At 50.4% G+C, this 27,870-nt stretch overlaps 1 protein-coding gene and 1 pseudogene across 1 annotated transcript; one reads left to right on the top strand and one right to left on the bottom strand.

The window, feature by feature from the left end:
• The first annotated feature begins 307 nt into the window (after window positions 1–307).
• Window positions 308–27,510, top strand: TRAIP (TRAF interacting protein). Its single transcript, XM_059937633.1, has 15 exons — window positions 308–490; window positions 6,930–6,987; window positions 7,494–7,577; window positions 10,296–10,335; window positions 10,941–11,068; window positions 12,300–12,394; window positions 12,895–13,008; window positions 13,768–13,855; window positions 14,608–14,697; window positions 15,145–15,233; window positions 23,334–23,489; window positions 26,140–26,188; window positions 26,459–26,608; window positions 26,720–26,770; window positions 26,992–27,510. The coding sequence occupies exons 1-15, from the start codon at window positions 393–395 to the stop codon at window positions 27,115–27,117; spliced, it is 1,416 nt and encodes a 471-aa protein (XP_059793616.1). The 5' UTR covers window positions 308–392; the 3' UTR covers window positions 27,118–27,510.
• Window positions 1,366–1,554, bottom strand: LOC132374136 (small nuclear ribonucleoprotein G-like; annotated as a pseudogene).
• Window positions 27,511–27,870: the final 360 nt, after the last annotated feature.

The raw sequence follows: 27,870 nt of genomic DNA, 5'->3' as shown, positions 1-27,870 counted from the left end.
TCTGGCTTGGGACCATAACTCCCAGTCTTGCCCCAGAAAGGGGCCCGGCCGGCGGCGCAGCTGCTCTCCGTGCCAATCCAACGCTGCGCTCCCGCGGTACCGGCGGTCTTCCCGCGAGCCGCCTGAGAAATACCGCTGACAATTTCAGGCCCGCGCTCCGCCCCAGGATTCTTTACGGCCGCTGGGCCGTTAAGCCCCGCCCCTGAGGGTTCGTCCAATCCGGACCCAACTTTCGGTCCACGCCTTCACGTTCCTTGTTGCCACTTCCGATCCGCTCCCGGAAGTTGCGCTGTGGAGCCAAATTTGAAGCAAGCTGAGACGCGGAGGCACGGCCACGAATTTGAACCCGTCGCGTTTTCCTTGGCTACCTTGGCCACTTGAGACCAGTCATCATGCCTATCCGTGCTCTGTGTACCATTTGCTCTGACTTCTTCGATCACTCCCGCGACGTGGCCGCCATTCACTGCGGCCACACCTTCCACTTGCAGTGGTGAGTGACTGCTCTGTTGGAGCTGGGCACTCGCCCCCGTACGGCTACAGGACTGTGGGGTGTCGGGCCTCCGGGCGACCCGACCCCGGAGCCCAGACTGGTGATGAGGACGGCATTAGACGGAGTCCCACGAGAGTTCCTGACCTGGGCAGAGGCGGGTTATGGCAGGCTTCCCGGAGGAGGTGACAGCTGAGCTGAGGTCGGGGGTACAGGGTTGGTTTAATGAAGACAGAGTAGGGGTTTCTTTGATGTACTTGCAAAGAGATGTGATTTCAAAATTATTAGCCCGGGCAGAAATGAACTTTCACCACATTAGCGAGGTCTTTTGTTTCTTCGAGACCTAGTAGACTACTGGCTACCCGATTTCTTGTGGTTTGCTTGATGGTTTGGAATGATTCTGTCCAGAGTCATCTCGTTGGTCAGACACTTCAGTGTATTCACTGACCCCAGCAAACCCAAGTTAACATCGAAGGGTAAGGAGGTGCTTTCTAATCAAGCCGTTCTGTTGAGTGTGCAGCTAGTGGGGCAATTCCTCTAGCAGCTGTGAACAGGCTGATTCCGAGCTCCTTTTTTAATTGTGGTGAAATATGTGTAACATAAAATTAACCATTTTTTCATTTTCCTTTTTTTTACTATACACTATTTTATTGTAGTAAAAATATATAAGATAACATTTAACATTTTAACCTTTTTTAAACTTTTGCAAAAGTTTACTTAACAAAAAAGTTCAATATGAAAATGTACACAACCTGATTTTTTTTTCTTTTTTTTTTTTCAGCTTAGGAACAACCTGATTTTTATATGATAGTAAAACAGGCCCTTTGGAAAGGGGACACGTGGAAACAATTGATTTCTCTGGTGAACACAGGCATTGTTTATACTTGTTCCAAAACTTCTAACATGCTACTATTTCCTCATATTACCACCATTTCAGTATTGTTCTGTTGCCCAGTAGTTGCCATCTCCACACATTCACCTATCCCAAGATTCATAAAGGGATCAAATTCCTGCAATATTCCTTGGACATGTCGGCCACCATCTAATTTCAATGATAACTTCTTCATAAAATTTTAAAATTTATCAGAAGGGTGTTTTGTTTACTCAGTGAGCTCAAAGATGCCTTGCATTTTAACCATTTTTAAGTGTACAATTCAGTGGCATTAAGTACATTCACAACGTTGTGTAACCATCACCACTATCTATTTCCAAAACATTTCCATCATTCCAAACAGAGCACTGTATCCATTAAACAATAACTTTCCATTCTTCCCTTCCCACAGCCCATGGAAACCTCTATTTTACTTTCTGTGTCCTTGAATTTTTCTATTCTAGCTACCTCATATAAGTGGAATCGCACATTTGGTTCTTTTGAGTCTGGCTTATTTCACTAAGCGTAACGTTTTCAAGGTTCATCCATGTTGTAGCATGTTTCAGAATTTCATTTTTATGACTAAGTAGTATTCATTGTATGAAAATACCTCATTTTGTTTATCCCTTTATCTGTTAATAGACATTGGGTTGTTTCCATGTTTCAGCTACTGTGAGTAATGTTACTATGAACATTGGTGTACAAGTATCTGTTCACGTTCCTGCTTTCATTTCTTTTGGGTTATCCCAGAGATGGAATAGCTGGATCATACGGTAATTCTATATTTAATTTTTTGGGAAGCTGCCTTACTGTTTTCCACATCAGCTGCACCATTTTACATCCCCACCAACAATGCACAAGGGTTGCAGTTTCTCCCCATCCTTGCCAAAACTTATTTTCTGTTTTTTTTTTTTCCATAATAGCCATCCTAATGGGTGTTTTCTCTTTCGTTGTGTGTGTTTAAAGCTATCAGATTTCCTCTTAGCACTGCTTTTGCTGTATTACACAGTTTTGGTATGTTTTCATTTTCATTAATCTCATGGTATTTTCTAATTTCCCTTGTGATTTCTTCTTTGACCCATTGGTTGTCTAAGAGTGTGTTGTTATATTTCCACACATTTGTGAATTTTCCATTTTTCTTCTGTTATTGATTTTTAGTTTCATTCTATTTTGATCAGAAAAGATACTTCGTGTGATTTCAGCCTTTTAAAATTTAAGACTTGTTTTGTGGCCCAACATATGACCTTCCTAGAGAATGTTCCACGTGCACTTGAGAAAAATGTGTGTTCTGCTATTGTTGGGGGGAGTATATGTCTGTTAGGTCTATTTGGTTTAAAGAGTTGTTCAAGTCCTCTATTTCCATATTGATCATCTGTATGATTGTTTTATCCATTATTGAAATTGTGGGGTACTGACATCTCCAAATTTTAAAATAATTTTTTTTAAATTTTATTTATTTTTTTGGCTGCACTGGGTCTTCGTTGCTGCGTTCGGGCTTTCTCTAGTTGTGGCGAGCGGGGGGCTACTCTTCTTTGCGGTGCGGTGCACGGGCTTCAGTAGTTGTGGCTCGTGGGCTCTAGAGTGCGGGCTCAGTAGTTGTGGCACATGGGCTTAGTTGCTCCGCAGCATGTGGGATCGTCCCGGACCAGGGATTGAACCCTTGTCCCCTGCACTGGAAGGCAGATTCTTAACCGTTGAGCCACCAGGGAAGTCCCAACACCTCCAACTTTTATTGGAGAACTTTTTGTTTCTCCCTTCAATTCTGTACAATTTTCTAACATGTATATATTTCATATATATTTTGTTAGGTGCATATATGTTTATAATTGTTATGTCTTGTTGGATTGAACCTTTTATCAATATGTAAAGTCTTTCTTTGTCTCTTGTAAACTTTTTTGACTTAAAGTCTATTTTGTCTGACAATAATATAGTTACCTCAATTCTCTTTTTGTTACTATTTTTATTCTGCTTGAGATTCATAGGTTTCTTTAACTTGTGGAACAATTTCTTTAATCAGTTCTGGGAAATTATCAGCCATTATCTCTTCATGTATTGCCTCTATTCCATTATCTCTTTTCTTTCTATGTAAGTTTTTCTTTTCTGCTATAACAAATTACAACTAACTTAGTGGCTTAAGAAAACACAGATTTACTATTTTATAATTCTGGAGGTCAGAAGTCCAAAATGGGTCTTGCTTGGTTAAAATCAAGATGGAAGTGGGGCTGTGCCTTCTTTGGCTCATGGCCCATTTCTCCATCTTCAAAGTCAGCAGTGTTACATCTTCAACTCTCTCTATGACTCCAGTAATCACTTACAGAGACCCTTGTGATTACATGGGACACACCTGGATAATCTCCCCCATCTCCTTAACTTAATCACATCTGCAAAATTACTCTTGTCATATAAGGTAACATATTCACAGGTTTCAGAAATTAGGATGTACATTTCTTGAGGGGAGGACATTATTCTACCTAACACTTTCTTTCTGGAATTCCTAGTTATATGTATGCTAGACCTTCTCACAGTATCTTTTATATCTCTTATCATTTCTCATGTATCTTCCATCGTTCTAATTCTCGGTGTTTCCTCTGACCTATCTTTCAATATACCAGTTCTTCAACTGTGTCTAAACTGCTATTAAACTCATCCATTGAATTCTTAATTTTGGCCATTTTTTCAGTTTTAGAATTTCTGTTTGGTCCTTATTAAATTCTGATATGTCACCTTTTATTTTCGAATTCTCTGCTGATATTTTCTTTCTTTTTTTCTTTAATTTTTAAAAATTATTTATTTATTTATGGCTGCGCTGGGTCTTCGTTGATGCGTGTGGGCTTTCTCTAGTTGTGGCGAGCGGGGGCTACTCTTTGTTGCGGTGCGTGGGCTTCTCATTGCAGTGGCTTCTCTTGTTGTGGAGCACTGGTTCTAGGCTCACGGGCTTCAGTAGTTGTGGCTCGCGGGCTCTAGAGCGCAGGCTCAGTAGTTGTGGTGCACGAGCTTAGTTGCTTCACGGCATGTGGGATCTTCCTGGACCAGGGATCGAACCCGTGTCCCCTGCATTGGCAGGCAGATTCTTATCCACTGCACCACCAGGGAAGCCCTCTGCTGATATTTTCAATCTTAATTTTTATTTATTCAGCATAATGTGTTTATTATGGTCTGTGAAAATCCGAATATCTTAAGTCTTTGTGGATATGTTCTGGTTTGCACTATGTAGTGCTTTTTTCCTTGTATAACTGTTTACTTAAAAATAATTTACTGAGATACATTACAGGAACTTCCCTGGTGGTGCAGTGGTTAAGAATCTGCCTGCCAATGCAGGGGACATGGGTTCCATCCCTGGTCGGGGAAGATCCCACGTGCCGTGCCGGAGCAACTAAGCCTGTGCACCACAACTACTGAAACTGCACTCTGGAGCCCACGAGCCACAACTACTGAAGCCCATGCACATCTAGAGCCCATGCTCCGCAACAAGAGAAGCCACCACAATGAGAAGCCCGCACACTGCAACAAAGAGTAGCCCCCGCTCGCTGCAACTAGAGAAAGCCCATGTGCCGCAACAAACACCCAATGCAGCCATAAATAAATAAATAAATAAATATTTTTTAAAAAAAGAAATGTTACATAAAAGTACAAATATAGGGGCTTCCCTGGTGGCGCAGTGGTTAAGAATCCTCCTGCCAATGCAGGGGACACGGGTTCGAGCCCTGGTCCGGGAAGATCCCACGTGTCACGGAGCAGCTAAGCCCGTGTGCCACAACTACTGAGCCTGCGCTCCAGAGCCCGCGAGCCACAACTCCTGAAGCCCGGGCGTCTAGAGCCCGTGCTCTGCAACAGGAGGAGCCACCGCAATGAGAAGCCCACGCACCGTGACAAAGAGTAGCCCCCGCTCACCACAACTAGAGAAAGCCCCACACAGCAACAAAGACCCAACACAGCCAAAAATAAATAAATTAAATAAATAAATAAATAAATAAATAAAACCTTTAAAAGTACAAATATAATAAGTGTGTAGCTTGCAGAATTTTCACAAACTGAACACGCCCTCGCAACCAGAATTCAGAACAAGAAACTAGACATCAGCACTCCAGGAACCTCCTCCTGAGACAGGCTGGGACCTGGGACACTGCCAGAGTGCTTGCACTTGTACCTAGACAAACGTCTCCTCAAGCAACAGAATACAGAGAAACTATAGGGGACTAAAAATAACTACATGTGGGCAGCAGCTGGGGCAAATTACAAACAAAAAAATACAAAAAGGCCAAAACCCAGCTGTCGCTTCTGAAGTGCCTGGAGCAAAAGCAGGGTACTGTGCATGACCCCTGCACACAGCACCACCAAAGCGGTGGGCAGACTACCTAAGCCACCCCTGTGGCTCAATCTGCCGACCCGCCCCCTACACTCACCCCATTTAAGGAACCAGCTCCCTCCCTGCCCTACAGTGAGCAAGCAAGGGCACCTGTTGCTTGTTTTTGCTCCCTCAGGTGCAGCACAAGTCCCAGTAAAGCCTTGCCTGAATTTCTCTTCTAGCCTCTTATCAGTTTCTATTGATTAAAGAGTCCAAGGACCCAGGTCGGTGCACTCTTTCAGTTACTCCCACCTGCCCGCCTTTCCCCCACACATAAGGATAGCCACTGTCTTGACTTCCAGCAACATAGATGAGTTTTGCCTACTTTTTTACTTTACGTAAATGCAGTTATAGACAATATACCTTTTTTTGTATCTGGCTTCTCTTCCTCAATGTTATATTTATGTAATTCATCCATAATTTGTTCTTAGTTGTAGACTCATTCGTTCTCATTGCTGTGTAGTATTCCATTGTGCATTGTTAGCTTTGTATTATACGTATTTGAAAAATTATTTATAGAAAAAAAATTGAGGCCTAGGATTATGGTATCATCTTCCTGAAAGGACTCTGTTTCTCCCTGGTCTCTGGGGATGGGATTGTTTACCAGTAGGAGACTACGTTTTGTTTTTGTTTTTGTTTTTTTTTGACTACGCTGCACAGCTTATGGGATCTTAGTTTCCCCACCAGGGATTGAACCCGGGCCCTTGGCAAAAGCACGGAGTCCTAAACACTGGACTGCCAGGGAATTCCCTAGCAGGAGACTATTTTAATTAAAGTTTAAAGCAGATGGTGCATAGCTGGGCTGTGTTTTGCTTTTACTGCTACTTGCTTTTACCTCTAGTTTATCCTTACTTTGAAAGTGTACCCCTTTGGAGCCCCAGCTTACATGAGGGTATTATTACAATCCCCATCTCTGAGGGAGTCTGGCTTTGACTGTTGCCCCCCCACGCCCCGCTCCAAGCCTAGAAAGTTGACAAAATTGCAGCTCAGGGGTAGGGAAATCCAAGCCAACAGGGCCCAAAAAAGGGCCAGTTGGTTGGAGTGCTTGTACCAGTCAGGCCTTGTGGGATATACCGTCATGGCCTGTGGTGCTGCCCTCCTGGGTAGGCAGGCATTGGGTCGAGGAGGAGCAGGACAGGCGCTGTTCTGGTCGGGGTGGCTACCTGGCCTGTATGTCTCCCTCCAAGCCATGGCTCACAAGTCTGTTTTTCTGTTTCTCATTCCAGCCTAATTCAGTGGTTCGAGACAGCACCAAGTCGGACCTGCCCGCAGTGCCGAATCCAGGTGAGGGTGGTAGGATGAAAACACCTCAGCTAAAGACAGCTCCTTGCCGGGGAGCAGGAATGAGGAAAGATCTCTGAAGCTAAGCAATGTCTTTGACCTATTTGGACCCTCATGGTTTGAGGCTGGTTGAGCCTCACTTGTGCTTTTGAGTGGCTCGGGAGGCCTGCTTGTGCCCAAAGATAGCAGGCGGATGGACTCATTGCCTGGGCCAATCTTCACCTGGATAGATTTGGTCTCCTTCCCAGCCTTTCCCCTGCAATGCCCAGCACCTAGAGTTGGGGTTTCTTTTGAGCAGTTACCACATGGGGCTGCAGTGACATGACTTCAGTAACCACCAAGCTAGTGGCACCAGCTTGGGCCACCTACAGGGTTACAGAGGTCCTCTCACTCCAAGGGATGTGCTGTGGAAGGTTAGGCCTGAGATGGGCTTGGCTGAATGTACACCCTTGTCCTCCTTGCCCGTGACCCAGCTGTGCAGTCATACTGTATCTTGTTCTTTCATTCAGGTCGGCAAAAGAACCATTATCAATAAGCTCTTCTTTGACCTTGCCCAGGAGGAGGAGAGTGTCTTAGATGCAGAATTCTTAAAGGTACCCAGAATTTATCTCATCCTACTGAACCCCAAGCCGTCTGAGAGTTCACTTTCTGCTCCTACCCAGGGAGAGTACCTCGAGTATGGAGATGGAGTTCTGGAGGGAAGACTTGGTAGAGATTTCAAGGCAGAGGCTGAGAGAGCAGAGGACAAGTGATGATGCTACAGTCATTGGAGAAATACGCTGTTAGGGAGGAAGGGAGCCACTTGACTGTGAGCCCTCCCCTGGGGATTTCAGAGCAATTCTGACCATAGTTCAGAGTGCCTCTCCTGAAGTTCCCTCACCTCGCAAAGGGTCTACAACCATCTTTTCAGTCCTCAGCCAGGGAATATGTGTGAACCTACTGTTCACAGACCTGCCTGTGCTTCAAAACTGCCTGGGGAACTTGGTATATATCCAGGTGCCTGAGTCTTTCTCAGAGCAGGAATGGAGGGCAGAGCCCCTGGTATCAAGATATGCAGCCAGGATAGAAACCCACACTGCAGGGGAGGATGGGTGGATTCCCTCCTACACTTATACTGCTTCCCCTCCAAGTGTAAGGTTTAGCTTTCTTTGTGCACAAAGGGATTGGATTGGCAGAAACCTCTCAAGGAAGTGGGATTGGGGTTCGCAAGTGAACCTGGACTCTGAGGGTTAATTTGCTGGGCATCTGTCAGATCAGGATTCATTTGGCCCTGGTCGCAGGGTGCTGTGATGTCCTTGGAACCTCACTGCTTCAAGAACATGGAACTTTTATGCTTAAAGCTAACATGTTCATCGTCATGGTAACTGCTCCCAGTTTTTTTTTTTTTTTTTTAATTATTTTATTTTATTATTTTATGGCTGTGTTGGGTCTTCGTTTCTGTGCAAGGGCCTTCTCTAGTTGTGGCAAGCGGGGGCCACTCTTCATCGCGGTGCGCGGGCCTCTCACTATCGCGGCCTCTCTTGTTGCAGAGCACAGGCTCCAGATGCGCAGGCTCAGTAATTGTGGCTCACGGGCCTAGTTGCTCCGCGGCATGTGGGATCTTCCCAGACCAGGGCTCGAACCCGTGTGCCCTGCATTAGCAGGCAGACTCTCAACCACTGTGCCACCAGGGAAGCCCCAACTGCTCCCAGTTTTAAGCCGTGTCCTCCCTGTGATAAAGGCAACAAAGGCAGCTTCATTTCTTTCTGGCCTTCTGAGCCAGATCTAGGAGACAGGGAGGCAAAATCTTGAGTAGTTTGGAGCAAGGGCTTGGAAGGCACCCTGCTTGGGTGTGGAAGGAGCCAGGGGACTAGTGGTAGCTTTGGGCTGGCAGCCATTCTCAGGCAGCCCATGTGTGCCCTTCTCTACCCACCGCTTCCACCCCAGATGTCCAGCCTATTTGACCAGCTCAGCCACCAACAGCTCCTGCCCCAGAGTCCTGGGTAGAGAGTTTGACAACAGGGACTTATCCACGCACTGGGGCTAGGCCTTAGTATTGGTCACATGTGATATTCTGAGTCTTTTTTTTAACTTATTTTATTTTATTTATTTTTTATTTTTGGCTGCGTTGGGTCTTTGTTGCTGCATGAGGGCTTTTCTCTAGTTGCATTCAGCGGGGGCTACTCTTCGTTGTGGTGCACGGGCTTCTCATTGCGGTGGCTTCTCTTGTTGCGGAGCACAGGCTCTAGGCGCATGGGCATCAGTAGTTGTGGCTCGCGGGCTCTAGAGCGCAGGCTCAGTAGTCGTGGCTTGCCGGTTCTAGAGCACAGGCTCAGTAGTTGTGGCGCACGGGCTTAGTTGCTCCACAGCATGTGGAATCATCCCGGACCAGGGCTCGAACCTGTGTCCCCTGCATTGACAGGCAGATTCTTAGCCACTGCGCCACCCGGGAAGCCCGATATTCTGAGTCTTGCGTTGACCTGGGAAGGGTAATCTGGAGGAGGATTTTTCTGGATTGCATCTAGCTACCACCATGGACCCTAGGCCAAGCCTTTCAGGTCTGCCGAGCCTGGTTTTCCTGCTTATGGAGTAGGCATGTCTCTTGCCCACAGGGGTGTTGAGTACATGGGACTCCTGAATGGGAGCTGGGCTCAGTTCTGCTCCAGCCTCTCAGTGGTTCTGTGGCAGTGGCTTTGGAACATATGCATGCACTTTGAGAGGCTCATTTGACCCTCACAACAGTCTGGTTAGAGCCTAGCACAGGTGAGGTTTCATCCAGGGGTGCAAAGTTGTCCTGGTTCACCTACCTGTTGGATTCTGGGGCTGGAAGACTCATGGTGCACAGAGCCAGCTTAGAGCTTGGAGAGGGGCAGACCATGAAGCAGGCAGGACCCAGGGTGGAGGGAAGCAGTGGTGGCCCAAGGTGCTTGGACATCACAATTCTGTGTCCCCAGTGAGTGCAGCTAATGCCATAGAGGGTCAAGGCCAGCACAGGCCCAAGGAAGCGATGGAAGCCTCTGCCATGAGACTGACTGCACAGGCGCAGCTCCACTTCTTTTGCCCCTGTTATGCCTCTTTTCCTGTCCTAGGGTCTTGTACATGAGATTATTTTCATCCATTTTACCTACTTTTTAAAAAGGCACACAGAGATAAAGCAAGGTTTCTCTCTCCATTGTTGACTTAGCTTGGCCTTGAGGTGCTCAGGGTTCATGCTTCCCTGGGCCCGTAGGCCTCCTTGTCCCCTCCTGGGGCTCCCCACAAGCCTTATGGGAGGCTGAGTGGAGGCCAGCTCTGATGCCTTCTTGCTGCTTATTGTGGGTATTGCCTTGCAGAATGAACTGGATAATACCAGAGCCCTGCTTTCCCAGAAAGGTGAGTTCCCAAGGGGCCCTGGGAAGCCCCTGACTTGGGTAGTGGAGGGAGAGGCCCTGGAAGGAAGGCCTCCAACCTTCCAGCAGAGCCAGGGGCTCTCCCTGCTTCATATGTTCAAGAGTCCTATCAGCTCTTGTGATTGGCAGAAAAGGAAAGAAAAGGGAGGTGACCGAAGGTGTCCACCTAGATCAGGTGAGCCTCTTCTCTTTGTCTGAGGCTGCTTGCCTAGGAGCTGGGCTGGGAGGGGGCTATCTGATAGGGCAAAGTATTTGTAGGTGAGGGTTCCACTGCCAAATTTGGCAGGAACCTGTTTGAGTTCTGGGATGATGAATTAACTAGACCCACAGGAGCACGGAGCAGTGAAATCTTTACTCAAGTAGTTCCAAGCATCAGAAAGAGGGTCTCATCCCCTGAAGGAAGAGACTCTGGCTGGGCGTCCCTGGTTTGGTGTCTGCCAGAGAGAGAAGCAGACCACCCAACTTTCTGGCCTGAGACTTGTTCCTCACCTGGCTCTGGGGTGGTATGCTGGAGCCCAAGGGCCCAGGTTCTCATACTGTGGTGTGGACGGGCCTCTCCTCTCCCTCCATCCCCCACCCTTACTCCAGAGAAGGAAAAACGAGACAGCCAGCTCATCATTGACACTCTGCGGGACACGCTGGAAGAACGCAACGCCACTGTTGAATCCCTGCAGAAGGCCTTAGACAAGGCTGAGATGCTGTGCTCCACCCTCAAGGTGGGTCCCCAAGCCTTGTGGACACAGATTGGTGGTGAGATATAGTTTTAGTCCTGGACTCATGACTCTGGGCTTGTCTTTTGGTTCTGCCTTGGTCAATACCTTGGTTTGTGCAATTGTAAAATGGAGGCAAATCCCATCTTCCCCAGGCCTCCCATTGCTGTACCCATCCAGCCCATGAGAAAAGGATCGTATTGCCTGCACTTATGGATTTTGTACTAGGTAGTTTCGAGAGGTGAGGCCTGCCCAGTGCTTCATGGAGGGGCTGCTCAGCCAAGACCTCAGTGAGGCTGGGCCGTGTTTCCAAAAGTGGTTTGTACTCCACTGACAAAGCCAGCCTGAAGAACCTTCCATTAGCACTCTAGTCCTTGGCTGGGCTGCTCTCTGGAGCCAGATCAAACAGCATCCCAGGGAGGAGCTGGGGGCCTTTGAAGTTGGCTGTGCTGAGCTGACCAGGCAGATCAAAGCCTGCAGAGCAAGTGGCTCTAGACCCAAATGAATTTTGTATCAGCCTGGGTTGGTGAGCCTCTTGCTCTCCAAGGGGCATGAGGTGATTGACTTGAATCCATAATTGATATTCTGGCCTCGTAGGAAGAAGCAGTCCTTGCTGATGCCATTTGAAAGGGAAAGGGAGCCATCCTTTGAACAGATAGGGCCCCAGGGTGTTCATTGTTTCTGTCTCTGCTTCGTGGCTGGCCTGGATCACGTGGCCTGGCCAGTGGGAAGGAAGGAGTGAACCAGCACCTGGCTGCAGAGCAGGAGTCTTCTGGCAGTCCCAGGTCAGAGATGAAGTGGCCAGGTACTGAGGGCAGCCTGGCCAGCTGCCTCTGGCTCAGCTCTCCTACCCCAGCAACTGTCCATAGGTCTAGATGGTGGATAGTGCAGCCTGGATTTGTGCTCCAGGCTTCTTCAGCTTCCTGCACAGCAGGCCACAGGACCCTGGCAGCCCCCAGCAGGCCTATAGATCCTGGGAGTGGGCTGTGCCTATGGTAAGACATATCTCAGGAGGAAGCAAGCAGGGAGGTGAGGAAGCAGCTGGCCTAGGGCCTCTTAGCAGAAAAAGCACAAGCCAGAGTGGGGCCCAGGAGTCTTACCTCCTGGGGGTTGGAGCATATGCTTATCAGCATTTTCAAAAGCATACAGTTCTAGGGTAGTGTTCTCCCGATGACTTTAGCCTTGGCCCCTGGGAGCCTCCAAGCAACAGATATGTAGTGGTACGTTTGCTCTTCAGAAGCAGATGAAGTACTTGGAACAGCAGCAGGATGAGACCAAACAAGCACGGGAGGAGGCCCGCCGGCTCCGGAACAAGATGAAGACCATGGAGCGGTGAGCTTGGATCTGGGGCCTGCCCTGTGCCCTTGCACCTAGGGCCCTCTGGGGCACAGCTCTCAGGACTGCAGCAGGGGCTGGCTCACCTCTGTAGCTCAACTCTCCATAGGCCATGGGGGGCTCAGGCCAGCTGAGTATGGGCACAGGTCTTACTCAGCCTCTATGGGCTCCTCTACTTTCCATGGGGGCTCTTGCCACACTCCTCCCTGTCCCCGTTGCCTGTGGCCAAATGACCTGGCAGGGCTTTTGTTCTAAGAACCTCTCTCTGGGGATCCCTGACCTGAGGCTCTCTGTCAACACCCCTTCTTCCTCAGCAGCATCGCTGCAGCTGTGCTTAGCTCTGCTGTGGGGCCTTTCTTTGGGCAGACCTGCCTGCTGAAGCATCCTAGCAGCTCAGTCTGTCACTATAGCAACGGCAGCAAAGGGAAGCAGAGCTGCACTGTGTATCTACCCATCAGCCTCCAGATTTTAAATGCCATGGGCTGGGTGTTTTTCAGGATTGAGCTCCTACTCCAGAGTCAGCGGCCCGAGGTGGAGGAGATGATCCGAGACATGGGTGTGGGACAGTCAGCGGTGGAGCAGTTGGCTGTGTACTGCGTGTCCCTCAAGAAGTGTGTACTCTGGCCCCTCTATCCAAGCCCAGGAGCTAAGCCATGGCACCCCAGCCATGCCTCTCCGTCTGTTGCCCATCTCTTGTGAAGCACAGCAGGTGGAGTTAAGGGGCAGGCTCTGGAGCCATGCTGCCTCAGTTTGAACCCTCACCCCTTTCACCATGTGGCCAGGAGCCCAATTTCTTAACCTCTCTGATCCTCAGCTTCCTGAATGGAGATAATAATAACTTGCCTCACAGGATTATTGAGAGAATTGAGTGTGAATTATAAGTGTTATTTCTAAAGACATTGGCACAGCTTTCTGAGCCATGAGCCCCATCATGATATCTGGAGCCTGTTTCCCATCAGCACTGTTACTGACCCTGCCTGGCTTGCATCAGAAACTCAGCTCAGATGTTCACTACAATGGGTGTGAGGTGGGAGAAAAGGGACCACTTGGCTGACAGGCATGGAGGATCCCAGATGCCTCATGTAGGGGTCAGGTGGTGTAGGGGGCCTCGTAGTGGGGACGGGGCTTCCTGCACACCCTCTCAAATCGCCAGTGCCTGCAGGCAGGCAGGGAACAGAGACTCACCAGCTCTCCTTGCATTGGGTGCCGGACCCTCCACAGCACTACCTGGTCCCCTCTGGGCTCAGGTGTCAGAGTAGGAATGAGAAGGGCTGAGGGCTTGGACTAGGCTTTGTGTTTGGTTGGTGCTATGGCTCAGTCTGACCAGCAGGTGTCTGGTGCTGACATGTCTTTCCATGGCCCCTTTGTAGAGAGTACGAGAATCTAAAAGAGGCGCGGAAGGCCTCAGGGGAGCTAGCCGACAAACTGAAGAAGGACTTGTTTTCTTCCAGAAACAAGGTAATTCAGTGGGGAGCTGACAGTGAGGGGAGAGGTGGCTGTCCTTTTGTCATGCTCATGCGTGTCTCCTAAGCAAGGCCATGGGGCTGTTGGATGACTCACAGAGGCTGGTTTCTGATCCTTACTGGGCATTGACTCTGGCTACATGGCTTGTCCAGTTAGGGTGGCAGATCAGGCAGGTATCCCCCCAGCCTCTGCACACTTCTGTTCCCCTCTGCTCTTCTGGGTACCTCTCAGCTGGCTGGAGCACACAGGTCCCAAATGTGACAGCTTCAAGGGCCTGTTTTTTGTTCCAGGCCCAGAGTAGGAGGCCTCTTGTTTTGGGGTATTTTTTGTTTTGTTTTATTTTGTTTGTGTTTGTTTTTTGGCCACGCCACTTGGCTTGTGGGATCTCAGTTCCCCAGCCAGAGATTGAACCTGGGCCACGGCAGTGAAAGCCTGGAATCCTAACCACTAGGCCACCAGGGGAGACCCAGTAGAAGGCATCTTGGAACCTTGTTCAGTCAGCACAGCAGTTTTTATTTCTGGGCATGGTGCATCCATGGGCAAGGGTGTAGGAAGTAGCCCTTGCTCCTGGGCAGCTCCAGATGGACATTGCCGGACTAAGGTCCAGCCCCATGGAGCTAGGGTCTCCCTTCCATGTTCCCAGCTCTTCTGGGCCCCGGGCTACCACGAGCTGGTGTAGCAGCAGGTGCGGGCAGGGCACATGGCCACCCCTTGGTTCATCCTTTTCTCCTTACACTTTCTTGTAGTTGCAGACAGTCTACTATGAACTGGACCAGGCCAAGTTGGAGCTGAGGTCGGCCCAGAAGGACTTACAGAGTGCTGACAAGGAAATCGCAGTGAGGGACATCTCTGGCCAGGCGGGAACGAGGGGTGGCTTATGTGCCCTCCAAGAACAGGGCTGGCTAGTTCTGTCTGCAAAACCTTGCACCAGTCAGTGGTGGTGGCTCTGGGATCCCTGCACCCTCCTGGGTCAGGGTGGGTCAGGACATGTGCCTTGGCCCTTGGTCTGGAGCCGGGGCCTCCTCAGCAGAGGACAGAGAACACCTGGGTCTTCCTCACAGTCTGTCCTGTGCCTACACCCTTGAGACCACCAGAGTAGGGGCTCCACCAGAGAGGGGTTCTGAGGTCGGGTGGTCCTGGCCTCCTGAGCCTGATATTTGGGTTTCGGGCCTTGTTCTGTTCCCAGTGGGCTTGCCTTTCGTGTGTGGTGCTCAGTCCTTGGCAGTCCCTCTGGACTTGGTGCCTCAGCGTCTCTTTCACACTCTTCTCTTTCCTTCCCCAAGAGCCTGAGAAAAAAGCTAACGATGCTGCAGGAAACCCTGAACCTGCCACCAGTGGACAGTGAGACTGTCAACCGCCTGGTTTTAGAGAGGTTTGTTGACCCTCTGGGGTGGTGCAAGGGCTACAGGCTGGAGGAGCTCCCTGGTAAGGGTGTCCTCACTCCTCCTGGCTTTGTGGGAGTGGGTGGCCCATGTAGGCCTGAAGGCTGTGCGCCCCTGCCCTGGGAGATAGCCAAGATTTAGCTGAAAAGCAGCTTTGAGGTAGATTCTGGGATCTGACAAGGAGAGGCCAGGGGAGGCCAGAAAGGACCTAGGGCTGGTCAGAGAAAGGGCAGGAGCACCAGCTCAGGGCTTCCTGTTTATGGAATGGCTCACCGAATGTATCCGTCTGCCCCAGGTTCTGAAACAACCACGAAACCACCCACGGAAATACTGTAACTCTCTTCTGGTTCCAAGAATATGCACATTAAAGCTGCCAGCAGAGGGAGCCAAGAGGCAAAGGGATGGGTATCCTCCTCCCGAGTGTTCCACAGAAGCCAGTGGGCTGAGAGGGTCCTCAGGGCAATCTCCTGCCTAGCAGCCCTCCTGATGGTCCAGATAGAAAACACAACCCAGCAGCCCAGCCACATTTTTTTTTTTTCCCCGAGCCACACGGCATGCAGGATCTTAGTTCCCCAATCAGGGATCGAACCCATTCTCCCTGCATTGGTAGCATGGATCCTTAACCACTGGACCACCAGCGTAGTCCCCAGCCACTTTTTTTTTTTGGCTGCGTTGGGTCTTCGTTGCGGTGCATGGGCTTCTCATTGAGGTGGCTTCTATTGTTGCAGAGCATGGTCTCTAGGCACGTGGGCTTCAGTAGTTATGGTGCGCAGGCTCAGTAGTTATGGCTCACGGGCTCTAGAGCGCAGGCTCAGTAGTTGTGGCACATGGGCTTAGTTGCTCCGCGGCATGTGGGATCTTCCCGGACCAGGGCTCGAACCCGTGTCCCCTACATTGGCAGGTGGATTCTTAACCACTGTGCCACCAGGGGAGCCCCCCAGGCACTTTTATTTGAGCTACTTTTCTTTTTTTTTTAATTTAACTATTTATTTAGGCTGCGCAGGGTCTTAGTTGCAGCGTGCGGGATCTTTAGTTGTGGCATGCAGTCTTCTTAGTTGCGGCATGCGGGCTGTTAGTTGCAGTGTGTGGACTTCTTAGTTGTGGCATGCCTGTGGGATCTAGTTCCCCGACCAGGGATCGAACCCGGGCCCCCTGCATTGGGAGTGTGGCATCTTACCCACTAGACCATCAGGGAAGTCCCTTTGAGCCACGTTTCAACGTTGGAAAATCATTATGCTCCCTCTTCCCCACATCCGCTCAGTTGCTAGAGCCTGCCCATCTAACTTCTGTGGTGCCTTCCTGACCCTTTTCCTTGCTCCCACCTCCGTGTGAGGCTTGTGACCCATTGCCCCACTCCTCCCCCCTGTCCTGTATAGCAGCCCCAGGGCATCATGCCACTCCCTTGCCAAGCATCTCCCAGGACCCTTGGCACTGGCCTCAGGCCCTCATGGAGCTGGCCGTGTGGGCTGCGATGGATATTCGGGCTTCAGCCAAATCACACTGCCCAATGCAGCAGAACACCCCTTGCCTTCCTGCTCCTGTGCCCTCCTGTGCTTCTGCTCTTCTCCACACTGAAGTGTCAGCTGCCCTGCGGAGCCTTCCCTAGTCTCCTCAGCAGAAATAAGCTCACTGTCCTCTGCATAGGTAGCACTTCTTATTCAGATGCTGTCAGGTGCTAGGGTCCACAGAGGTGCTCTAGAGGCTTTCTGGAGCCTGGTCTACCCCCTGTGTACACACACAGGCTGTGAGTAGACTGGGAGCCGCCTCCGAGTAGACCAGGAGCCGCCTCCTAATCTGTGTCCCCACCATCAGCTTCCTCACACACACGCTCCTTCCCCCACACCATAGTACCCGGTCAGCGTCTGAGGGGGGCAGTGAATGCATGCAAGCCAGTTTCCTCTCATTCTCCTACCTTTCATTCCTCAATCTTTCTCTTTCCTTTCATACCTCAGGTCCTCCAGTGTTTCTTTTTTTTTTTTTAATTTATTTATTTTATTTATTTATTTTTGGCTGCACTGGGTCTTCGTTGCTGCACGCGGGCTCTCTCTAGTTGTGGTGAGCGGGGGCTACTCCTCGTTGTGGTGCGCTGGCTTCTTATTGCGGTGGCTTCTCTTGTTGTGGATCACAGACTCTAGGCGCGCTGGCTTCAGTAGTTGTGGCGCGTGGGCTCAGTAGTTGTGGTGCACGGGCTTAGTTGCTCTGTGGCATGTGGGATCTTCCTGGACCAGGGCTCGAACCCGTGTCCCCTGCATTGGCAGGCGGATTCTTAACCACTGTGCCACCAGGGAAGCCCCTTCCAGTGTCTCTTTACAGAGCCAGGGCTGCCTGCCTGCCCCAGTTTAGGTCTGAGGGCTGTGGGAGTGTGATGGGCACATGACTCTGTGACGTCCAGCCTGTGGCTGATTTTGACAAACTAAGCTCTGTTTCTGGTCCCTCCTACCTACTCTACCCTCAGAGCCCATCGGCCCAGCCACCTTGGAAGCCCCAGGTAACATGAAGGCTCTGTCAGGAGCTTGGCAGGTATAGTACCCACCCTCAGGGAGCTGTTAGTCTCAGTGACCATCTCATGTAGATAGACCTTTAGAACCCAACCTGGGTCAAGGCAGAAAGTAAAAATCCTTTTTTTTAGGATATCACTCAAGGATCCTGTCTGCAAGCTCCCCATCGTGCTCCCTTCACTTTCTATTCCATGGGCCTTGGTGTTTCCATGCACTTGTCATCTGTGTCTGGCATCCACAGTAAGGGGGAGCACAAGCACAGAGGCTTCCTCTAGGTGCCCAGGGACTTTCCATTCCTGCTTTTGCTTACTTTCTTTTTATTTATTTGTTTGGTTGGTTGGTTGATTGCGCCGGGTCTTAGTTGCAACAGGCAGGCCCCTTAGTTGCAGCTTGCGGGCTCCTTAGTTGTGGCACGTGGGCTCCTTAGTTGCGGCAGGTGAGCTCCATCGTTGTGGCATGCAAACTCTTAGTTGCGGCATGCATGTGGGCTCTAGTTCCCAGATCAGGGATCGAACCTGGGCCCCCTGCATTGGGAGCTTGGAGTCTTATCCACTGCGCCACCAGGGAAGTTCCAATTTCCTTCCTTTTTAAGGCTGAATCAGCAATCGCATTTTAAATTTGCACACATTCTTTCTTGCTCACTGAATGCATCCTTGGCAAAATATGCTATCCCTTGTTTTATGGTCTAGCATTTTCATTTCTGTCAGGGCCAGTGTTTGCACATCATGGCCTTTCTCTTGGACTTCCCTCTCATGCTTGGGGGTCCTTGGCTGCCTGTGGCCCTCTGAGGAGGAGTAACAGAAAGGTGTCCTGGGAACCCTTTATGGGCAGGGATTGGGGGAATGTGCAGTCATCTGGTATCATGCTGAGTCTTATCTGAACCTAGGTGCAGAGGGATTTGCTGTCAGGTCCAGTACTGGCTGCCCTAAGATCCCGTGGATGGTTTGCAGGTGACTTTAGGAAAGGCCCTTTTCATTCTTGGCCCCAGGTAGCAGGCTCACTTCCTGGTGCTTACTCCCTGATGTAGGGAGGGGTGGCACCAAGCTCGCACCTTCCATCAGTACCCCCATTTTCAGGCTTGTTTAATGCATCTGTAAATCCAGGTCTTCCCCGCTCCTCCCTTGCGTCCGTAGCCGTCTCCTGGTGGGTTCTGGCTATTGTATAAGTCTCCTATCCCCTGGCCATGCTCTCTCCCAGATTTTTGTGGAAATCTATGGGTACTGATGATGGCTGCCCATTCCATTTGTTGCAGTAGGATTATCCTTCACTCCGTCATTTTAGGGAGGCCTCAGGAGGTAGCTGTCACCCCCAACCACAGAGGAGGTGTTTGGAAGACCTCTCTCATGGACCCCAAGAGCCCCTGACCTCCAAGCTGAAAGGATTTGGGGAGGCCTTTGCTTAGGGTAGGCCTGCCGGTTGCCATGAGTTCATGGAGGACACACTAACTCCCGTGCCACACAGGTAATAGGTCTGCCCAGGGCCTTGGTTGAGTTTTGGAAAGAGGGGTGTCTTGCCCCAATTCCTGAGTCCTCTGGCATGAAGCCCTGTATGTTGGCCATGGGTGAGTATCCCAAAGATGATGGTATCACCCAGGAGGACCTAAAGCCAGGCCCTCAACCAGTTGGGGGGTGTATGTGGCCACTGAGCTCTAGACTCTTCCACCTTGTCAGACAGATAGAAGGTGGGAAGGAAAGAAAGACCATTGGCAAGAAGAAAAACAGGGTTCGAGCTTATAAAAGAAGAAGGATTTACCAGGAAGTGTCTGAGGGAACAAGAAATGTGTTCATATGAGCCAGATGGTGTGGGGGAGTGAGGGAGGCACTGAGAGAACCTCCTGAGTCTTGAATTTAGTGTTGGGGATGGCCAGGAGGTGTGAGTGAAAAAGACTGGCTTGGCTTGAGCCAAGGCTGGGCACATGCCATGAACACTACTGGGCAAGGTCTGAGGCAATGGCAGCAGGATCTTCTTTGCGGCATGCGGAATCTTTCACTGTGGCGCGCGGGCTTCTCTCTAGTTGTGGCGTGCGGGTTTTCTCTCTCTAGTTGAGGCACGCAGGCTCAGTAGTCCTGAGCCACCTGGAGGGCAAAATGGCTCTCGTAGCCAGACCTTGCCTGCCTCCTGAGTGCACCTCTCCTAACCTGGACCTGGACTTGCTGAGGTTGGTAAATAGTGGCAGAGTAACAGATCTTACAGAAGATTGGCATGGGGCTTCCCTGGTGGCGCAGTGGTTAAGAATCCTCCTGCCAATGCAGGGGACACGGGTTCAAGCCCTGGTCCAGGAAGATCCCACACGCCGTGGAGCAGCTAAGCCCGTGCGCCACAACTACTGAGCCTGCGCTCTAGAGCCTGCGAGCCACACTACTAAAGCTCGCGTGCCACAACTACTGAGCCTATGCTCTAGAGCCCCTGAGCCACAACTACTGAAGCCCACGCGCCTAGAGCCCGTGCTCCACAAGAGAAGCCACCGCAGTGAGAAGCCCGAGCACGGCAATGAAGAGTTGCCTCTGCTCACCACAACTAAAGAAAGCCCGCGAGCAGCGACGAAGACCCCATGCAGCCAAAAATAAAAATAAATAAATAAAATTATTAAAAAAAAAGAAGATTGGCATGAGTGGTCCTGACTACTGCTTTATGCTGTGGTTCCCAGAGGGGGAAGCAAAGCAACGCATGGAGTTGGTCTGAGGTGGGTCTATGCAGCCTTTGCTTCCACCTACAGGCAAGGAAAGGGTAGAGCTTCCAGGGGTCTGGCCAGGGAACGAGAGAGTCCAAGCTTCCCAGATTGCTTACCTACCCAAGTCAGTGCAGGTAGTTCCCTTTCCTCTGATCTGCACACCCCATCTGGCTCCTGGCCAGAGACTAATACGGCACAGCTCATCCCTCTGTCCCTGAGTAGTAAGAGTAGGGCTGTGGGCAGCTCTGAAAGGCTCCTGAGGGAAAGAGTGTTCTTGGGGCTTCCCCTGCCACTCCCCGGAGTTCTCTGATCACAGGAGCTGGGGAGCCCCACCAGGTCTGGATGGGCTAGAAAAAATCCTGTTGGCTTAAATTTTCTAATAGAATTATACCCCTCCCCCATTAAAAAAAAGTAAAAACACATTCATTGTTGAGAATTTGGAAAATATGGACTTATCCCAGAGGTAGTCACCATTGACCAGTGGTATATTCCCTTCAAGTCCTTTTTCTGTATGTGGTAGAATAGGGGATGTGTGTGCACAAGTCTTGTGATTGTACTATACATAGAGTTTTCTTTGTTTCTTTTCCCCCAATTTTATTGTAGTAAAATATACATAACATAAAATTTACCAACTTTTTTTTTTTTTTTGGCTGCATCCGGTTTAGTTGCGGCACGCAGGATCTTCTTTGCAGCATGCGGAATCTTTCACTGTGGCGCGCGGGCTTCTCTCTAGTTGTGGCGTGCGGGTTTTCTCTCTCTAGTTGAGGCGCGCAGGCTCAGTAGTTGTGGCACATGGGCTTAGTTGCCCCGCAGCATGTGGGATCTTAATTCCCCGACCAGGGATCGAACCCACGTCCCCTGCATTGGAAGGCGGATTCTTTACCCCTGGACCACTGGGGAAGTCCCTTACCAACATTTTTAAGTGTACAGTTCAGTGGTATTAAAGATGTTCATAAGGTTGTGCAACCATCACCAACATCCGTCCCCCGAATTTTTGTCTTGTAAAACTTAAATTCTATACTCATTAAACAGTAACTCCCCATTTCCTCCCCCTCCCCCTCAGCCCCTGGCAACCACCATTCTCCTTTCTGTCTCTATGGTCTTGACTACTCCAAATACCTCATGAAGTAGAATCATACAGTCTTTTTGTGACTGGCTTCTTTCAGTTGGCATAATGTCCTCAGGGTTCATTCATGTTGTAGCATATTGCAGAATTTCCTTTTTAAAGCTGAATAATATTCCATTGTATGTATATACCACATTTTGCTCATGCATTCCTTTGTAGATGGACTCTTGGGTTGCTTCCACCTTTTGACTATTGTGGATAATGCTACTGTGAACACGGATATACAAATATCTCTTTGAGATCCTGCTTCCAGTTCTTTTGCACATAAACCCAGAAATGGAATGGCTATATCACTTGATAATTCTAGTTTTAATTGTTTGAGGAACTGTCTTTCTGTTTTCCACAGTGATTTAATCACTTTACATTCCCACCAACAGTGCACAGGGTTCCCATTTTAGAACATCCTCACCAACAGTTGTTATTTTCTGTTTTTTTTTTTATAGTAGCCATCCTAATGAGTGTGAGGGGTGTCTCATTGTAGTTTTTTTTTGTTTTTTTTTGTTTTTTACACTTTATTTATTTATTTATTTATTTTTGGCTGTGTTGGGTCTTCGTTTCTGTGTGTGGGTTTTCTCTAGTTGCGGCGAGTGGGGGCCACTCTTCATCGCGGTGCGCGGGCCTCTCACTGTCGCGGCCTCTCTTGTTGCGGAGCACAGGCTCCAAACGCACAGGCTTAGTACTTGTGGCTCACGGGCCTAGTTGCTCCGCGGCATGTGGGATCCTCCCAGACCAGGGCTCGAACCCGTGTCCCCTGCATTGGCAGGCAGACTCTCAACCACTGCGCCACCAGGGAAGCCCTCATTGTAGTTTTGATTTGCATTTCCCTTACGATTAGTGGTATTGGGGGTCTTTTCATGTCTTCATTGGCCATTTGTTTGAGGGAGGGTGGTTTCTTTTGGCCGTGCTGCGGCTTGTGGGGATCTCAGTTCCCAGACCAGGGATTAAACCCGGGCCACAGCAGTGAAAGCCCAGAATCCTAAACATTAGGCCATCAGGGAACTCCCCTTTATTGGCCATTTATAAATAATCATCTTAGGAGAAATGTCTGTTCAAGTCCTTTGCCCATTTTCGATTGGGTTATTTGCTTTTTTGTTGTTGGGTTTTAGAAGTTCTCTATATATTCTGGATTTTAATCCGTTAACAGATATATGATTTGCAAATATTTTCTCCCATTCTGTGGATTGCCCTTTTACTCTATTGATAGTATCTTTTGATGAGCAAAATTTAAAATTTTTGTGAAGTCTAATTTTTCTGGTTTTTCTTTTGTTGACTATAGAATTTTGTATTGCTTTTTAAATTTAACATATGAGCACTTTCACATGTTATTAAGTTTACTCTCTAGAAACACTACTTTAATGTGTATATCATATTCAAGCTATGAAAGTACCAGCCCCCTAGGGGAGTCATTTTGACAGTTTCTAATACTGTGCCATTTGTCATAATAAGTAGCACTGGAAGGGACATCCCTCTACTTCAGTCTGTGGTCACCTCTCTGACAGGATCCTTGCACTGCATTCTGAGAAATGAGGCTACGTGAACAAAAGGGCTTTTAATTGTACATTTGGGTTTTGTGTGGATTTTTGCTTGCTTCCTTCCATGTCTTCCAGACTTCCACTGTGTGAAGGACTAAGCCAAGTGGTTTTTTCTGTAGAGATCTGGGCTTCCTTGCAGGATGGCTCTAAACCAGGTGTGGGCTCCAGGCCCCTGGAGCTGAGCCATCTCTGATGCTTGAGGGGCTGTTGTCCTTCTGGGCTGCCACTGTGGTCTTGATTAACCAGGCCATCTCTGCCTATAGCCCAGCTCCTGTGGAGATGCTGAACCTGAAGCTTCGCCAGCCAGCCTTTGGCGATGATATTGACCTCAATGTCACCTTTAATGTGGATACTCCCCCAGCCCAGCCCTCCAGCGCCCAGCATGGCCATGCCAAGAGGCTCTTCCCAGAGAAGGCACAGTAAGTGGTAGTCCCTGGCCCTTCCACAGCCTGGAGGGAGGATGGCTAAGAGATCTCTGCAGGTCCTGCCCTAATAGCTGTGAGTGGCTGACAGGGCAGTGAGGGTCACCTGGGCTTGGCCATGGCCATGGCTTTGGTTCCAGCTACCTTTCTGCCCTCTCCTGAGTACTCAATCTGTACAAAGCCCTTCTCTTGCTTGTCTCATTAATCTTCACAATCACCCTTCAAGCAAAGTTGGGGATGTGAATTAAAGAGAACACGGGGGTCCCAGTAGGGGCAGGTCTGGGCTGATGCTGTTGGGAGGCAGGGTGCTCCCAGTACCTTGAATGGGCTCGCTGGAGTCTTAAGTCAGGGACTCTGAACTTCCTCTTCCATTGTGTGCCCCACAGGCTCATGCTTGAGGCAGGACCATATCAGACCATGGAGCCCAGAGCCCTACCACTTAAGGAGGTAGCCCACAGGGGCAGACATGAAAAGCTGTGAGGAGCTGCAGTGGGATGGGTGGGACCTGCACTAGTGGTGCAGTGGGACTGGGAGTGGGGAGGCTGTCTCCTTGGCCAGGCAGGCCACTGTAGTTCATCATGGAGACAAGAGCTACTCCTGTACATCCACGTAGGTGTACGCTGCTCAGGTAAGGGAGTCAGGGGCTGAGCAAGTTTTTTCTCAGTCAAAGACTTTGGACATGAGAGAAAGAAATTGAGATCTTAGGCAGTGGAGGTAGAGGAGGCCCAGGGAGAGGACAAAAGGGAAAGCCAGCTGGATTATCCACCCCTCCCCAGCCTCAGGGGCAGAGGCACCAGTGCTGTATAGGGCCAGGCCTGGTAGCAGTGAGAAACACACCTAGAGCATGTGGGCTGCAGTCAGGGGGCCTATCAGTGCCTGCTCGATACTCTGGCTTCCTCTTGTTGCCTCTTTAGCTATAAAGGTTGAAAGTGGGCACCTGGGGCCTGTAGGCTACCACACCTTTTAGAGACATTTCTACCATCTTCAGTGCCTGTGACGGGGGTGAGGGAGCCCAGCCTCCCCAGAACCAGACTTGCAAGTGGAGCAAGAGGAGATTCTTCCCATGGTCATCATGTGGCATCACCACAGGCTATGGGGGCAGGAACAGAGGGGTTCAGTATCTACAGGCCCTGATCCTGCCCCTGTCCTTATGGCTTTGAGAATCCACAGGGTCAGCCTTAGGTCACCATTCTCCCACCCTTCTGGGAAGATATGAGAAGAGAGTATCCAGCTGCTAGGGTCCCCAGGAGTTGGATGGAAACACTGTGTCCAGCTTTGGAACTAGGAGTGGCAGACCAGGGCCTGGGGCCATGATCTGTTCTGCCCCAGACCCTGCCTGCACAGATTTATCTAGGGAGATGGCCTAACCCTGTGTTCTGAGAGTACTTTACAGGCTCTCTAACTTACTGAGGGTCCTCTGGAGGTGGTGGCCCCTCTCTGGGCAGATGGGGCTAGGCCTGAGCTCATTTTCAGGGCATAAGTGGCCTTCCTTCTGTGGGTAGTGAATTTGTTGGGCTCTCCAGCCCCACATACAGCCCAGGATGCGGTGAGGTGACTGAGAGCCCATCATTCCAATGGTGAGCATTCCAATGGAATTGGTTTGTCCCTGAGTGGAAGCCACAAGATTGGAATATGGCCCAACCTCCCCTGCCTCCACCACTCTGGTGGCTGTGGCTCTCCAGCTGTTCATAGACCTGCTCTTGGGGTGGGGATTACTGAGGTGCCTTGCCCAGCATGCAGCCATGCCACGCAGTGGCTCCCCAAGGGGAATGTGCTGAGCCTGGTTCACCTGCCCCCCCCTTTTTTAAATATATTTATTTGTTTGTTTGTTTGTTTATTTATGGCTACGTTGCATCTTTGCTGCACGGGGGTCTTTCTCTAGTTGTGGCGAGCAGGGGCTACTCTTCCTTGTGGTGCGCGGGCTTCTCCTTGCAGTGGCTTCTCTTGTGGAGCACGGGCTCTAGGCGTGCGGGCTTCAGTAGCTGTGGCATGTGGGCTCAGTAGTTGTGGCTCGTGGGCTCTAGAGCACAGGCTCAGTAGTTGTGGCGCACGGGCTTAGCTGCTCTGTGGCATGTGGGATCTTCCGGACCAGGGCTCAAACCTGTGTCCCCTGCACTGGGAGGCGGATTCTTTTTCTGTTTGTTTTTTTAATAAATTTATTTATTTTATTTATTTATTTTTGGCTGCATTGGGTCTTCGTTGTTGCCTGCAGGCTTTCTCTAATTGCGGCGAGTGGGGGCTGCTCTTCGTTGCGGTGCGCAGGCTTCTCCTTGCGGTGGCTTCTCTCGTTGCAGAGCACGGGCTCTAGGCATGTGGGCCTCAGTGGTTGTGGCTCACGGGCTCTATAGCACAGGCTCAGTAGTTGTGGCTCACGGACTCTAGAGCACAGGCTCAGTAGTTGTGGCGCACGGGCTCTAGAGCACAGGCTCAGTAGTTGTGGCGCACGGGCTCTAGAGCACAGGCTCAGTAGTTGTGGCTCACGGGCTTAGTTCCTCCGCGGCATGTGGGATCTTTCCGCACCAGGGCTCGAACCCATGTCCCCTGCATTGGCAGGCGGATGCTTAACCACTGTGCCACCAGGGAAGTCCCTCACCTGCCCCTTATGTCTTGCTCACCTGCCTGTTGTCTTCATGTTTCGCTCTTGCAGTTCTCCCGTTCGGGACATTCTCAAGAAGATGCCCAAAGGCCCCAAGCAGGTAAGGCTTCCCAGAAACTCAGGCAGTCACCCTCCAACTCTGGCCCGGACTGAGTATGAATCTGGTCTTCCGAGAGGTCAGGGTCTTGCCAGAGCCCTATCTCCCCTGGAGGACTGAAGCACTTTGGAGCCACCCTGGGAACCCTACTCACTGTCCTTCCTGCCTCCTGGTGAGGCATCAGAGATCCTGATCCTGTTCCAACACACCTCCTACCCTCCTCGTTTGCTGCCATCCGGCTTATCAAGCCTGGCTCTGGGGTCTCCTCTGCAGGAGTCCCAGCTCTTGCTGGGTGGCCAGCGCTGTCTGGGAGAGCCTGATGAGGAGCTGGCTGATGCCTTCCCTGTCTTCATTCGGAATGCTGTCCTGGGCCAGAAACAGACCAAGAGGACCAGGGCAGAGCCCTGTCGCAGCACAGATGCAGTGAGTGTGGTTTCCTACAAGTGGCAAGTGCCAGCCTCCTTGGGGGTGGGGCTGGGTGGCCAGCCCCCTAGCCCATTAGCCTGGCCCACTCACCTCTTCATTCTGCTTTAGGTAAGGACCGGCTTCGATGGACTTGGAGGCCGGACAAAGTTCATCCAGCCTGTATCCTTGTTCTGTAGCATTGGGCTGAGCTGAGCTGTGGCGCCCACATCATCCCTCACCTGTACCCCCAGACCCCAGCCCACCGGTGGCTGCAGCCCCAGGTGTGCAGAGCCAGACCTTACTCAGTATAGCAGGGCTGCCCACCGCCAAGTCTGAGCCTTTCCTGCCCTGCATTCCATTCCAATCTCCTCTTTAGGCCTCTTCCTTGACATTTCCTTCAGACTGACACGACTATGATCCGCCCACTGCCCGTTAAACCCAAGCCCAAGGCCAGGGCTAAGCAGAGACTGGGGGCCAGGACAGTGCTCCCTCCCTCCCAGGCCAAGCTGGACACCTTCCTGTGGTAGTGAGAACAGTGAGTCTGATCAGTGGCCAGATACATGCCTCTGACTTATAGGCCGAGGACTGCTGACTGGCTCGGCAGATGGTTTGGGGGGCATGGCCCCTCTTCTAGGACCAGCCCTGAGGACAAGGATAAACAAGAAGATGGGGATGAAGGTGAGGCCCAGAAACTGTGCTTTTCCTGCACACACACCCTGCCCCACACCGCATCATATTGGATCTCCCTGTGAGAGCTGATGTGATCAGCTCACTGTTCCTGCCGGCAGGGCTTGCTCCTTATTCCAGGCTCCCATTTATAGCCATGATCAGATGTGGCTGGGCTGCTTCTGGTCCTCCAGACCAGGATTTTTTGTTGACTGTAAGGACCAAAGTGCTTGAGGCTTCTCAGGCAGCCTCAGCCTGCCCAAGCTTCTGCCTGTCTCTGACTTGCTGTTGGCCTGGGCCAAGCAGGGTGGGGAATGGGGGATGGTGGTAGGGAGAGGAGGGGGGCCAGATTTCTTTGTGAAATAAAAAAGATAGAGTCTTTTCTTCCTGACTCTGGGAGTGTAAATTTGCACTCACTTTGGAGAACTGTCTGGCATGATTTTCTAAAGCGGGACCTTCACCTAGACCCAGACCCAGCAGCTTCACCCTTAGGCATTTGCCCTCTCATAGGGCACAGGGAGACTGTAGCAAGAGTGACATCACCTCATCTTTGTCCACAGTCTCTAACCTGGGCACAGCGCAAAGGCCATAAGCAGGAAAGCGAATGGGTGAAC

The sequence above is a fragment of the Balaenoptera ricei genome, chromosome 11 (assembly GCF_028023285.1).
Source record: "Balaenoptera ricei isolate mBalRic1 chromosome 11, mBalRic1.hap2, whole genome shotgun sequence".
NCBI lineage: Eukaryota > Metazoa > Chordata > Mammalia > Artiodactyla > Balaenopteridae > Balaenoptera > Balaenoptera ricei.
The sequence above is the reverse complement of the archived record's forward strand: the minus strand, read 5'-3'. Positions and strand labels throughout refer to the sequence as shown.